This window comes from Rhinolophus sinicus, chromosome 7 (genome assembly GCF_057876585.1).
Source record: "Rhinolophus sinicus isolate RSI-liver-muscle chromosome 7, RSI-T2T, whole genome shotgun sequence".
Classification (NCBI taxonomy): Eukaryota; Metazoa; Chordata; class Mammalia; order Chiroptera; family Rhinolophidae; genus Rhinolophus; species Rhinolophus sinicus.
Window position 1 is genome coordinate 32,140,577 of NC_142507.1, and position 13,519 is coordinate 32,154,095.

Consider the following 13,519-nt stretch of genomic DNA (forward strand, 5'->3'; position numbering starts at 1 on the left):
CAAGCATCTACACTGTCCATGAAGTGGTCTCCCTAATAAAACATACGCCTATCTGACACCTTATAAAAACTTTACATTATTGATTATATTCCCCAAACTGTCTTTCATATCCCCATGGCAGTATTGTTGTTACCAATTTATGCTGTCTCATTCCTTCCCCTTCTCCCTCATCTCCACCCCCCTCCCTTCTAGCAACAATCAGTTTTTCCTCTATATCTCTGAGACTGTGTCTGTTTACTTGGCTCATTTATTGTTCTTTAGATTCCATATATAAGTGAGATCATATGGTATTTGTCTTTCTCCAACTGAGTTTATTTCATTTAGCATAATGTCGTCTAGGTCCATCCATATTGTTGCAAATGGTTAAGATTTCATTCTTCTTTATAGCCAAGTAATGCTCCATTGTATAAATGTACCACAGTTTCTTTATTTTTTAATTATCTTAATTTTTTTTATTTTATTGGGGAATATTGGGGGACAGTGTGTTTCTCCAAGGCCCATCCGCTCCAAATCGTTGCCCTTCAATCTAGTTGTGGAGGGCATAGCTCAGCTCCAAATCCAGTGGCCATTTTCAATCTTTAGCTGTAGGGGGCACAGGAACCGGACCGGCAACTTTGTTGTTGAGAGTTCGTGTTCTAACCAACTGAGCCATTCGGCCTCCCCTCCGGGGGCTCAGCGGCAGCTCATTGTCTTCAGTCTAGTTGTGGAGGGCACAGCTCACTGGCCCATGTGGGAATCGAACCAGCAACCCTGTTGTTCAGAGCTTGCGCTCTAACCAACTGAGCCATCCAGCTACCCCCCCACCCCCCAGTTTCTTAATCCAGTCATCTACCAATGGACATTTTGGTTGTTACAAGTTCTGGCTATTGTAAATAGCACTGCAATAAACATAGGGGTGCACATATTTTTTCGAATTAGCTTCTTGGATTTCTCTGGATAGATGCCTAAGAATGGAACTGCTGGGTCATATGGTAGTTCCATTTCCAGTTTTTTGAGATACCTCCATACTGATTTCCATAGTGGCTGCACCAGTCTACAATCCCACCAACAGTGCACAAGGGTTCCCTTTTCTCCACAGCCTCTCCAACACTTGTTACTATTTGTGTTGTTGATGATAGCCATTCTGACTGGAGTGAGGTGATATCTCATTGTGGCTTTTATTTGCATTTCTCTAATGATTAGTGAGGTTGAGCATTTTTTCATATGTCTGCCATCTGTATGTCCTTTTTAGAAAAATGTCTCTTCATGTCCTCTGCCCATTTTTCAATTGGGTTTCTTGGTTTTTTTTTGGTGTTGAGATGAATGAGAGTTTTGTAAATTTTGGATATTAAACCCTTATCAGATGTATTATTGACAATTATCTTCTCCCATTCAGTAGGCTGCGCTTTTGTTTTATTGATGGTTTCCTTGGCTGTGAAAAAACTTTTAAGTTTGATGTAATCCCATGTTTATTTTTTCTCTTACTTCCCTTGCCTGAAGGGATATATCAGTAAAAATATTACTCAGGGTAATGTCTGCAAATTTACTCCCTATATTTTCTTCTAGGAATTTTATGGTTTCAGGTCATATAGTTAAGACTTTAATCCATTTTGAATTCGACCTCATATATGGCGTAAGGAGGTGGTCCAGTTTCATTTTTTTGCATGTGTCAGTCCAGTTTTCCCAGCACCAATTATTAAATAGACTGTCTTTACCCCAGTGTAAATTCTTGCTTCCATTGTCATAGATTAAATAACTATATATGAATGGATTTATTTCTAATGAACATGAATTTTAATGGTTTTGTTCTGGGGGGGTTTTTTTCCCTAAAGGTAGTCCAAAATATCTTGTTTTATGTGTAGTTCATCTCAGGTACTAAAAATGATATATACCTCTAAAACCACAAACAAATCAAAATGCCCTCATGGTGTCCTTCCTTCTCTTCCAGGCGTTGCTTTACTATTGTGAAGCACTAACAAGGACAGACCTCCAGCTCCAGAAGGCAGCGTGCCTGGCCCTGAAAAGCCTGGAGGTAATGCCTAGCCTCAAAGCCCCTCCAGTTCAGCTTTGAGCAAGACTAAGCCAAGAGCAGTAACAATGTCCTTCCACATGTAGAAGTGCCATTTTAGCATCATTTTTCATCTCCTTTGCACTGTATATTAGTTTGGCATCCTCCTTTTTTTTTTTCCTTTTTCCAGAAACTAAATGTGACTTTTTTTTTTCTTTTTTTTTAAGATTTTATTGGGGAAGGGGAACAGGACTTTATTGGGGAACAGTGTGTACTTCCAGGACTTTATTTTCCAAGTCAAGTTGTTGTCCTTTCAGTCTTAGTTGTGGAGGGCGCAGCTCAGCTCCAGTTCCAGTTGTCGTTGCTAGTTGCAGGGGGCGCAGCCCACCATCCCTTGTGGGACTCGAGTTGAACCGGCAACCTAGTGTTTGAGAGCCCACTGACCCATGTGGGAATTGAACCGGCAGCCTTTGGAGTTAGGAGCACGGAGCTCCAACTGCCTGAGCCACCGGGCCGGCCCCCTAAATGTGACTTTTGAGTTTTGTTTTGTTATAGTAAAAATGTTTCAGAAAACAGTTACGTTTTTCAATAGCCCAAAGGAATTAGTTTGCCTCGGGGTCAGTACTAGAAAAGCATATCTCAAAAGAGAGATGACATGATGATTTCACAAATTTTTACTGTGTATAAAAAATAGCAGGGACACATAACATTTGCAAAGAAGTTCTAAAATTCAATGTGCCAATAAATTTCCAGATTCTTCCCCATGAACTCTTTTTATTAAGTAGCTTACAATCTTAACTGTCAGGTGTTCGTGAAAGAGCTAAAATGTAAATGAAAAAAGAAAGCACTGAAAATTCCCAACATTAATGAGTTTACCTTTCAGTAGTCAAGATTTAATGTTTAACTTACCTTAATCACAAAAAATAAGACTAATTACTCTTGAGAAAAGAATGAGGAGGCCACACCTTAGAGCTTGCTAAAATCTTGGATGGGTGCTTGGGACAAGGGGTCCTGCAGACCTGTCTGGAAGTGAAGAAAGGGATTAACACATCAAAAGAGAAAGTTAATGACCTGTGAAGAAAAACAGCTCTGGGAAATTTTGCCTTTTGTTACTTGGTCAAAAATTTACTTTCCCATGGCCAAAAAAATCCACAGTGATTGCTATTTATTTGGGTGCTCTCCTGACATACAGTCCCATCTTAGTGATGACAGCTGTGATACAGAATTAGTGTAACAGTGATCTGTATCTGTGCTGTGGATTTTCACGCTTCACAGGTTACAATAAAAACTACAATTTTAAACTCGAGCATAGCCCAAGTCTGGGAGAACCGATTTCTCCCCTTTTCCCCTTTCTCCAAGAGGATAGGATCATTTGGGCTGAATACAAGACGTCTTTCTAAACCATGGCCAGCCCTCCAGCTCACAGTGGGGCTCTGGGCAGCATGGTGTGAACACCACTGCAGACTCAGGCCTTCATCCACCCAAACCAATCAACACTAGTTAACTGGTCAGGGAAAAATTAATGACAGCAAGCAGACACCTCACAGTTTTCTTCTATTATCAAATTGGAAACACCCTTGAGATTGAAGTCCTCAAATCAAGTGGCCCTCCAACGTTAAGTCCCCATCTGTCTCATTGGGTTAAAATAACCCAGCATCTACACTGCAATTCACCATGTTCCGGCATCCAACACTACCACTACCGTTTCATAGGCCTAGCTTTCTTCCACGAAAGAAAACCATAATTTGTCACCCATTATCAACTCCTCAAAATCTCTGCAAGAACATTTGGTTTTGTAGCAAGCAGTTACTTCTTTGACCTGCTCTAAATAGTGTCGTTGGTAGTGACACTCTGCTAGGCTCTCTTCCCCCTCCACATGTTTCCCTGGGTAACATCTACGCCTGCGTCTCTATCATCTATATGCTAATTAATAACTCCCAACATTTTCTGTCCAGGTCTTCCTGTCCTATTATCCAGCTTTCTGTTGGATATCCCCACTAGGAAGTCATCTCAAACGCCACCCATCTCACTCCCACCTCCAGTCTTCTGTATCTGTGGCCCGTACAACCCGACAGCCCAAATCTATCCACTCTTTATCCCCACTCTGTTCACCTGGATTTGAGCATCCTCTCTACCAATCTCTCTTGCCTCCTTAGTCTGAACGCCCTTCAGTCCATCCTCTCCACTGCAATTAGAATTCTCATAATAAAATACAAATCCTGCTTCAATCTCTTACATGGCTTTCCATGATCTTAGAATTAAATCCAAAACCCTTACTGTGGCTTATCAGGCCCTCCTTGATTTGGCCGCTGTCACAAGCTATTCCCCTCACCTAGAATTTGTTTCCTTCTCCCCACCTCCAAACACACTGTGTGAACGGGAGGTGGCTATCAGAGTAGCCGTCTCACACACATTTGTGTCTTTCCACAATGTCAGACTTTATTAGAATAAAGTCATGGATCTAGCCCTACTGACTCAGTTTCCCACAGGCATTAACCAAGGCTCCGGCCAGAAGCTAGCCTCCAGTAGTCAAGCTAGAGCGGTTTCACACAAGAGGGTCACATAGGTTTGAAAGCAACAGGGTTAGGCAAGGTCAACAGAGTCTTACAAAAGAAGGATGAGAGTCCGGTGCTCAGCGCAAGTCCTTGCAGTGCTGGGGTGTGTAGTGTTGGGTGTCAGGCCGGGCTGGTGAGACGGTCAGGAGGCAAGGTTTCAAGCGCTCCGTCTAAGACACGTGCAGGTGGCAGCTGTCACTTGTCACTTGACGCCTGAGTGATGGGCTGTCAGAGCTCTGATTTTATGCTCAAGACTGGGTGCAGTGCCCCCATGTGCAGTCCGGTAAAGCTCATCAGCAGTCCAATTCAGCTGTCCAGATGGTCATACTTCACCATCAGCTGCGTCTGAAGTTATCTGGTTAGGGCATTCACTGGGTATGCCTTTCAGGGATGCACTGGCATGACTGTCACTTTATGACTGACAGAGATATCAAAATTATTAAAGTCCATTTTGTGTTCATAATTAATGCTCTACACACACACACACACCCCACATGCCCACACACGGCTAACTCCTCTAAGATATTACTTCCTCCATGAAAATTTCTCTGAGCAGACCAGATTATGTTTCTGTGTTCTTCACTCATACCCCAACTCAGCCTATTGTTCATTGTAGTAATTATTTTGTTTAACAATCGGCTGCTCCTGAGGGCCAGGACTGTGTCTTGTCTGTTGCTGAATCCCCCATACCTGTGAACTGCCTGGTTCATAGAGTGCTCAATAAATGTGGAATAAACAAATAGGAGAATTCCCATTGTTGACCTTTATTCTCCTTCTCTAGAATGGCATACAAGCTAAATACTAGGAATCTTAAATTAGAGCTGTTTTGGAACCAGTGAGATACAGTGAGAAAAATGACGAGAAGTGGATTCTACTCTGAAAAAGCAGGGTAGTCACTCCCTTTCTCTAGGCCTGGAGTCCTCTGTGCAATGAGGGATTTAGCTGATCATCAGAGTTCCTGCAAGTACGAACCCTGGGCTCCATCCCAGGAAATTCTAGTACAGTAATCTTGGAGTAGCACCCAGGAACCTGTACTTTTACAAGCGCTCCTGACAGTCAGCTAAGTTTGGGAACCCGGGGTAAGATGGTTTTAAAGTCTGCACCAGCTCTGAAATGCTGTCTCATGCAACCTCAGATACAAATGTCAGAGCACAATTTTAACGGTTTTCTCCCTGTAGGCTACCGAAAGCATTAAAATGCTGGTAACCCTGTGTCAGTCTGATGCTGAAGAAATCAGAAATGTGGCCTCAGAAACTCTCTTGTCTCTTGGTGAGTTTTTTGAAGATGATGTTTACTTTTGACTCTCAAAGGGAACTGTTAGAAGTTTCATGTGGACTGTTTTAGCAATCTTCTCCCTATGGTATCTGTGGGCACGCACACACATAAAAAGTAGAACTGATCTTTCTAGTCTCTCTCCAGCTCCTGTTCTGTCTGGAGGCTGAGGGTGAGGGCTGCTCTGTGAAGCCTTTCTAGATTGTTCGTCAATCTGTGCACTATTTGGACTTAAGAACATAGACGTCAAACCCTAATCAGGAGTCCAAATTGGATGACCAGATTGCGGTTGACACCACCTGGAAGACAATGATTGGCTGAGGTTTCCCAGGAGGCAGCAATCCCCCAGGTGTCACCACCTCACCCTAACTCTAGGGTTAACCTCTGATTACCCCACTGGCCATCCCACCTGAGCCCTGACGCCAAACAAAAGAATTGCAGTATTCATTTTATTCTGGAATATCCACATAAACCTTCCCCTTCACTTTCTAAAGGTTCACAATTAGCAGGTTTCATACTTTTATTCTTTTGGGGAGTTGGGAGGGTAGAGAGAGGCTTTTTAAACTCTGCATAAAAAATATAAATAGTTGCTATAAATAATTTTACTACTACAACATACTCATAAAGTGTAAAAACTAGACTCCTCAAGTCTACAAGTCCTCAACTATAATTTGGTCAATAATACTAGTTGGAAAAAAGCCACCCTACTTTGACTCTAGTAGTTTAACAACGTAAGGGAGAATCTCCTAGCATTTATAATCACCGTGAAAAATCACATACATTGTTAGTTTTTCTTTTGTATAATTACCGGTTCAATAAGGCTTCTTTCTGCTATTGAATATAACATTCCAGGCACAGAAATCTTAGCTAGCATGTTTGTTTAAAGGATAAAACAGTTATTCGTTATGGCTGTATTCGGAATAGAAATTATTTAATTCTCTAAAAATGTGCCCAGGGTATTATTAGTTTGAGCTCTTTTTATTCCTTCATGTTCTGAAATAACAATGAAGGTTAGCCAGGTGTTTATAACGCACAGCCAACCATGTGTCTATTTCCAGTGTAACCTAAGGAAGCTGACGCCTGTTGAATGTGTCCAAGTCACTTCAGCTGCACATACATCTCCAGTAGTCACAAACCTGCTTCACCTTAGCTCTTTACATGCGTGGCTACCTGCACCCAGCCCCCATGCCCTGTCACATCACCAATTCATGGCTGAATCACCAGGGGCGCTTTAAAATATACCCATGCCTGGTCCGCTTCCAAAGATTCTGCTTTTGTTGGTGTGAAGTATACCTCTGCAATGGGACTTTTAAAAGTCTCCTAAGTGATTCTTTCAGACTTTTGGTTTATTGGAAGGCTTGTTTCCAGAGACAATAAATTATAAAATCCATGATTACACTCCTTTTCTAAAACCCACTAATATCAATATATTTCCAGTATTTCATGAATCTTTTTACTTTTATCTTTTTTCACAATAAACTTCCAATTGAGCACAACTAATTATTTCCATCTGTCTCACTTGCATTAAATGTAGTGGCCTGCTTCTTACCACTAATTTTCTGTACTTCATTTTCCCATTTTCTAATAATTTTTTTAAATAAGAAAAATAGAACAAAATAGTCAAATAATTTACAAATACATGTTGGCTGTTCAAGACAGCACTACTGACAAAACTGAGCTAGCTATTGGTGGTAGACGTCATCACGTTTACATAGCAAAGAGTAATTTTTTAGGTAAAGTTTGAAAGCCTAAATTTGACTTTTATGAAAGATCATTTATATGTACCAATATACTCATATAATGTATAGAAGTAAAAGTTACATGAAAGTTCAGTGCACTGAAGTCAAAGAGCAGTCATATTGAAATCCCTGATGCATTTAAAATATAATCCACGTGACTTCTCAGGAATAAATCTATTATGTGAAATCATTAACATCACATGCTCACAGGTTCTATTTTGTTTCTCACCCTGGCATTCTTTTAGTCTCTGGCATTAGCTCAAAAGTTCTTGGGTTTTTCAAAACATTACCTAATAGAAACAATATAATTAATAACAACAGAAAATGACTTTCCTTACCTAAACCTAACATTAGCAAAAAATAGTAGTCCATACCTAAGCAACTGGTATTAATTTATTATCCTAAGTGACGAATTAAAAAGTTAAGTTCAAATTGGTATTCTTTCTTCCTGTTGTACACCCAGGAGAAGATGGGCGGCTGGCATATGAACAATTGGACAAATTTCCTCGAGACTGTGTTAAAGTTGGAGGTCGTCATGGAACTGAAGTAGCCACAGCCTTTTAATCACCAGTTAGCTCTGCCTAACAGCTGTCTTAACAAATGGCCCTTTTAATCAAGAGCGTGCTGTGACTTACCTGGAATGTGTTTAAAAGTTGAAGAGTTCTGTTGAGGTCGTCTGGAAATCTAACATGTTATAGAAAGAATTCACAGTCCGGTTTTACAGTACCCATGTACTTTTCCTTCGGCTAGTACAATAGCGCTGTGTGTAATTTAGATTACATCATTGATTGCGTCTGACAATACCTAGTGAAAGAGTCTGTCGTATCCAGTATGTATGGAATTTTTAAATAGCCATCTTTGTACTTTTTTGGAAGTTCTTCTAGTAAGTGAAACAGTCCTGTGATACTTTGATAAATATATACACCTTGCAGTTTTTCTGTCGTGCTCTCAGGGTTCAGTGGCCCCCTTAGTTACCTAATTTTACCTTAAACGCAAAGCACAAATAATTTCTTCAAATACAAATTTGCCTGCAGAACCTGGTAAAATGACATTGTAAGAGTTTAATTTTTTTTTTTTAATCTTTGTCAAGCCTCCACTATTTCTTTTCTTCATCCTAAAAATTCCAAAACCATGTTTCCATTATGGTAAAAAGACAGGTAGATGACTATGAACTACCTTAATAAGATTATACCCATACTCATTAAAAAAAAGAAAAAGACGCGCAAAGTTTGAATTTTTTTAATAAACAAGAGCTTTTATATTAGGTTGGTGCAAAAGTAATTGCAGTTTAAAAGGTTAAAAATTGCAAAAACCGCAATTACTTTTGCACCAACCTAATATTTTTACAATAGAGGTATTTTGCTGCTGAAACTAATCAAAACCAAAAGCCATGGATTCAGAAAGCTGGGATGCTCTTTGAGGTGGAAGAATACGAAGTTGGACGAATCCTAATGGAGCGGAACATATGGACGTTAAAAGTGGTCCTTGCTTCTGTGAAGGTTACCAAGAGATTAGGAAGAAGACCGCCCTGAGGGATGGTTACTACCCCAAGTGAGGTCACTCCCCACTGCAAGGATCCCTTGGCCAAATAGTTAAATAACAGCTTCAATTAATTGCTCAAATCAAGGTATCAAGTCCATTAAATAAAATACAAGACCGCTCAGTAGCTCCTATTAAATAACTTTTCTTCCTCTTAAGAGTATATGAGGTGGGATATGCCAAGATATCAAAATAATATGTGTGAGTGGAATAAACTGGAATAATAACTACTCTGGATGTTTTTGTATAAAATACCATTTAGATGTCCTTTTAAATATTTACATTTTAGCAAGACCTTTAAAAACAACTCATTTTGAAGTGAAAATTGTTTGCCAGGCTTCCTGGCAAATAGTTCTTTTTAACTGTGAAATTATGTGTATATATGTTTGTATATTTATAAATATTATATATATGCATATATCCTTCATTTTAAAAGTACATTGTACAGTCTATAGTGGGTTGAAATGGTTCTTTTTATAGAAAGTCAAATCACAAACGTTAGTATTTTGTTTGGTTTATTTTTTCAATATTGCATGAATAATTAACTCCATTATCTTTTGTATTCACTTCTGCATTTTATTTTGGTTTAAGGGGGTGCTTTTAGTATTGTGGCATTTGTATTCATCAGTTTCAATCATGTAAGTTAAAATAAAAATTATTTTTGAATTACTAGTCTCATGTACAGTCTGCTTTATTTTTTCACATGCCTTTGAGTTGGTATATAAACAACACACTACACCTTATTCTTAATTTGAATTTATTCTTACCTTGAAATTCCTTCATCTGTAAGTGAAGATAATATTCACTTCTCCAATTTTTTGTAAAGCTAATTGGAGAAAAAGGAAACTGCACTCCTTGAGGGTAAAAAGTACATTATTTGCATGTGTTCCCAGCGGAAATCCCCAGCACAGTGCTTCCAGATTTGTGTATTCCATTCTATTGTGTTGCTAAGTGATGCGGTCCAGATTTCTTGACTGTTCTGTTACTGCCAGTGGTATAACTGAAGCACCATTGGCCTTTTTTACACAATGGCCAAGACCCGTGTTTATTATGTGCGATTTTGGACTCAGATTTGTCAGTATTTTGTGGGGCTGTATCAGTGCTTCCAGAGATTCTGGAGTGTCACTGTTAAGGGCCTTTTCATTAAGAAAGAGGAAGAACATATCCCTCCAGCTGAGAGTATTTTTCACAAAGAAAAAATTGTGGTACTTGGCCATATGTTGAAGAACAAATCTGTAGCCATTGAGAAGAGGGCTCAAGCCGCCTATAGAATCGGACTGTTGACCTTCACAGGTACCGACTTAACCAGCTGTGCTAAAGTAGGGGTTTCAAAATCCGTGTGCTTGTAACACTGTTAGTGATCTTCATAGCTCTACTCTTAAAAATCCAATGACATTTCCTTTGCCTAAATTATTAGTTTGTCTTTGTACCACCAAAGATATTACCAATTATTTTCTCCTCAAGGATCTCATGTTTTAAAAGAACGTGTCTGTCAAATAATACTGATTGTTCTCCCACTTTTATTAAAAATAGAGTATATACTGGAATTGACTATCAAAGTTCTCATTATCATAAAAAAATCCAAGAATCTATACTAAGTTGATATAATTCCAACCTAGCAATCTGATTCCAACAGAGTAAAACTACTTGATTTTCTAACTTGTAAAACTGCATTACAGAGAAAATAGCTTAGAAAAATCATTAAGAACTTAATGCTCCTAAACACCTGCCAGGAAAGCCAATAGGTGTATCTGTGAAAAGCAACGATCAATATATACTTGGCTAGAAAATTAAGTGGTAAGCCATTTAAACACACACCACTCTAATGATTGTCAAGTCCAAACTCACTCCTAATAAATTTCAGGGTATTAATGGGAAAATGAGTTACTTATAGTTTGATAGACTAAATCTTTCAAAGAATGGTATCCATAAGAGAAAACATTTGCTGTTTTCAAGGACCAAGGGGTTAGGTGCCAGAATGGCTGAGAGCCACTGGCACAGAGTTAGCGAGAATACAGCACAGAACTCCCATGTGGAGGAGGAATAAATGACACCCACCTCACCAGGCAGGCTCAGTTCCTTACATAGCTGTATTCCCATTTGGGGGAAGAGCTAGCTAATTATAAGAGGATCAGAACCTTTTTGTTGTTTAGATTTAGCTGTACTGGTGGGAAGGAAAGGGCTTGTTGACTAGAAAATTTTGGGGATCGCGGTAACTTTGCACAGTGATAGTGCAAGTAAGAGAAATCCAGTCCAGGTCAAAATTCCAGTGGCTAGAATCTGGGCAACTATGGCAGCTACTCCTCACCATCTAGTCTTCATCCAATGCCTTCTTCGAGTTTGAGATTTGAAGTAGAAAGTTCTGAGTTATATGATGAAAGTAGAGTCCAGGACCAGGTTAGGTCAGTAACCAAAGCAAGGAAAACCTTCTAAGGTCATATTGGTCCTAATCTGCCAAGAGTTGGATTTAGAAATTTGTAAAAACCTTCTAAGGTCATATTGGTCCTAATCTGCCAAGAGTTGGGCTTAGAAATTTGTAAGAATGGGCAAGAATGAGACGGCAGAGCAATGGACTCACGAAAAACCTCTTATGCTAGATCCAGCTTTGCATCTCAGCCTTTTGGTTTTGTTTGCTCTAATGCTCTGGAATTTTTTTCAAATACTGAAGGCAGAGAATCAGGAATAAGATGAGGGAGTTTTGCTAAGTGAACCAGCCAGGTTTCCTTCACCTTGAAATACGGACTGCTGGATGCTTCATGAAAGACAACTGGCAGGCAGGAATCTTTCAGTGCTTTTCATATTACTCTTAGCAACACACATTTTCTCATCCTCACAGCAGCACACAAGATGGGGAAAAAGAGGAAAACTCCAAGTATCCAAAGTGTCAGTATATAGCAACAATATGAACACATGAACACACCATGTCACTAGCTTACTAAATATACCAAGAACTTCTGAAAGTGCAAATACTTGTTTTACAGGAGGACCAACTGCTGGGAAATTTGCAGCTGAGTACATGAAAGAAGTAGCTCACTTGCTGCAAGATCACAATATGGCACCAAAAATAAAAATCCTGCTGCTCCAGAGTGTAGCATGTTGGTGTTACTTAAACCCTGTCAGCCAGAGAAGAGCCAAACATCTGCAGTTTATTCCCATTCTCACTGGTATTTTTGATAACAGACTTGAGTCTACCATCAAAAGTGAAATCAACAACCACCTCCTGGTTCAATTTTGGACTTGCTACGTCCTCTCTGTCATGACATGCAATAACTTGTCTTGCATGCAGGAACTTAAAGACTGCAGCAGTTTAAAATACCATCTGCAGATGTTGGCTAGTGAGAATTGGTCTGGATGGCCTGAGAATTTTGCTGAGGTACTGTATTTCCTAATTGGTTTTCACAGGAATTAACTTCTCTAAATCCAGTTCCATGACACAGCTATCTGCAACACTGGAAAATTGAAATAATAAAAGTCAATATATGATTCTTCAGTGTTTTCTTTTAGGAAGCTGAAAACTTCCATATAAATTTCCAGTTACTGCAATAACCAAACTTATGAAAAGCACTGCTGTTTAAAATTACCTCATGGAAATCAACTTTATAAAATGGGAATTCATGAGAAGATATATTACCTATAGAACTATGAGGAGCAATGGTTCATTTGGATTAGATGACATTAAGCCAACACACCCAGAAATGCCAAATCCTAACCCAACCTGTTGTAGTGGACACTGACTGGTGCCCCACTTGTATCCTTTCAGCCCTATTTCACTGCAGGTCTTCCAGCTGCCATATCTTGGGGCTGAGGTTGTTTTTATCTACCAGAACATGGTATCATCTATTGCACACCAGGCCGACATTTGATATCTAACTGAAAATCAGACTCATTTAAATTCTTACATTTTTCATCAACTAGGGTCAGTTCCCAGGTGCTAGAAACTTAACATCCATCACCCCAAGTTTCCTCTTGAAATCCATCCCCAAAACTACCCCAAGATTCCTAGGCATGTACTCCCTTTTCTCAAACTACAGTTTGAAGTTTTGTAATTTTACTTAAATGGAAGCATACAGTAGGCACTCTTACCTGGTTTCTCTCAACATCATTGAAACCTACCCAGGTTATGTACACCAATCGTCACTTTTTTATTGTTGAGCAGTATTCCAATGTATGGATATGCCACAATTCGTTGACTCATTCACTTGCTGATGAACATTTTGGCTATTACAAATAAAATAGAAAATTTGCAGACTAGTCTTCACATGGACATATGCATTCATTTCTTAAATACCTAGGAGTGAATGACTGGGTCACATGGAATGTACGTTAACTTTTAAGAAATTGCTGAACATTTCTATAGCATCTATAGTATTTAACACTGCCACTAGCACTGCAGGAGTACCCATTGCTTCACATCCTTGACACTTGGT

At 39.4% G+C, this 13,519-nt stretch overlaps 2 protein-coding genes across 6 annotated transcripts in view; both read left to right on the forward strand.

The window, feature by feature from the left end:
• RIPOR2 (RHO family interacting cell polarization regulator 2) overlaps positions 1-9,764 on the forward strand; it is a 188,158-nt gene extending 178,394 nt beyond the window's left edge. For all 5 annotated transcript variants that reach the window (XM_019716819.3, XM_019716820.3, XM_074318945.2 and 2 more), the window contains 3 exons: positions 1,928-2,011; positions 5,721-5,811; positions 8,017-9,764. In XM_019716819.3, coding sequence (XP_019572378.2) covers positions 1,928-2,011; positions 5,721-5,811; positions 8,017-8,117 — 276 coding nt within the window. In that variant the 3' untranslated portion in view covers positions 8,118-9,764. The remainder of the gene's footprint in view (positions 1-1,927; positions 2,012-5,720; positions 5,812-8,016) is intronic.
• A 356-nt stretch (positions 9,765-10,120) lies between these two features.
• On the forward strand, positions 10,121-12,501 carry ARMH2 (armadillo like helical domain containing 2). The gene is made up of 2 exons (XM_019716828.3): positions 10,121-10,385; positions 12,074-12,501. The coding sequence occupies exons 1-2, from the start codon at positions 10,121-10,123 to the stop codon at positions 12,499-12,501; spliced, it is 693 nt and encodes a 230-aa protein (XP_019572387.3).
• The last annotated feature ends 1,018 nt before the right edge of the window (positions 12,502-13,519 follow it).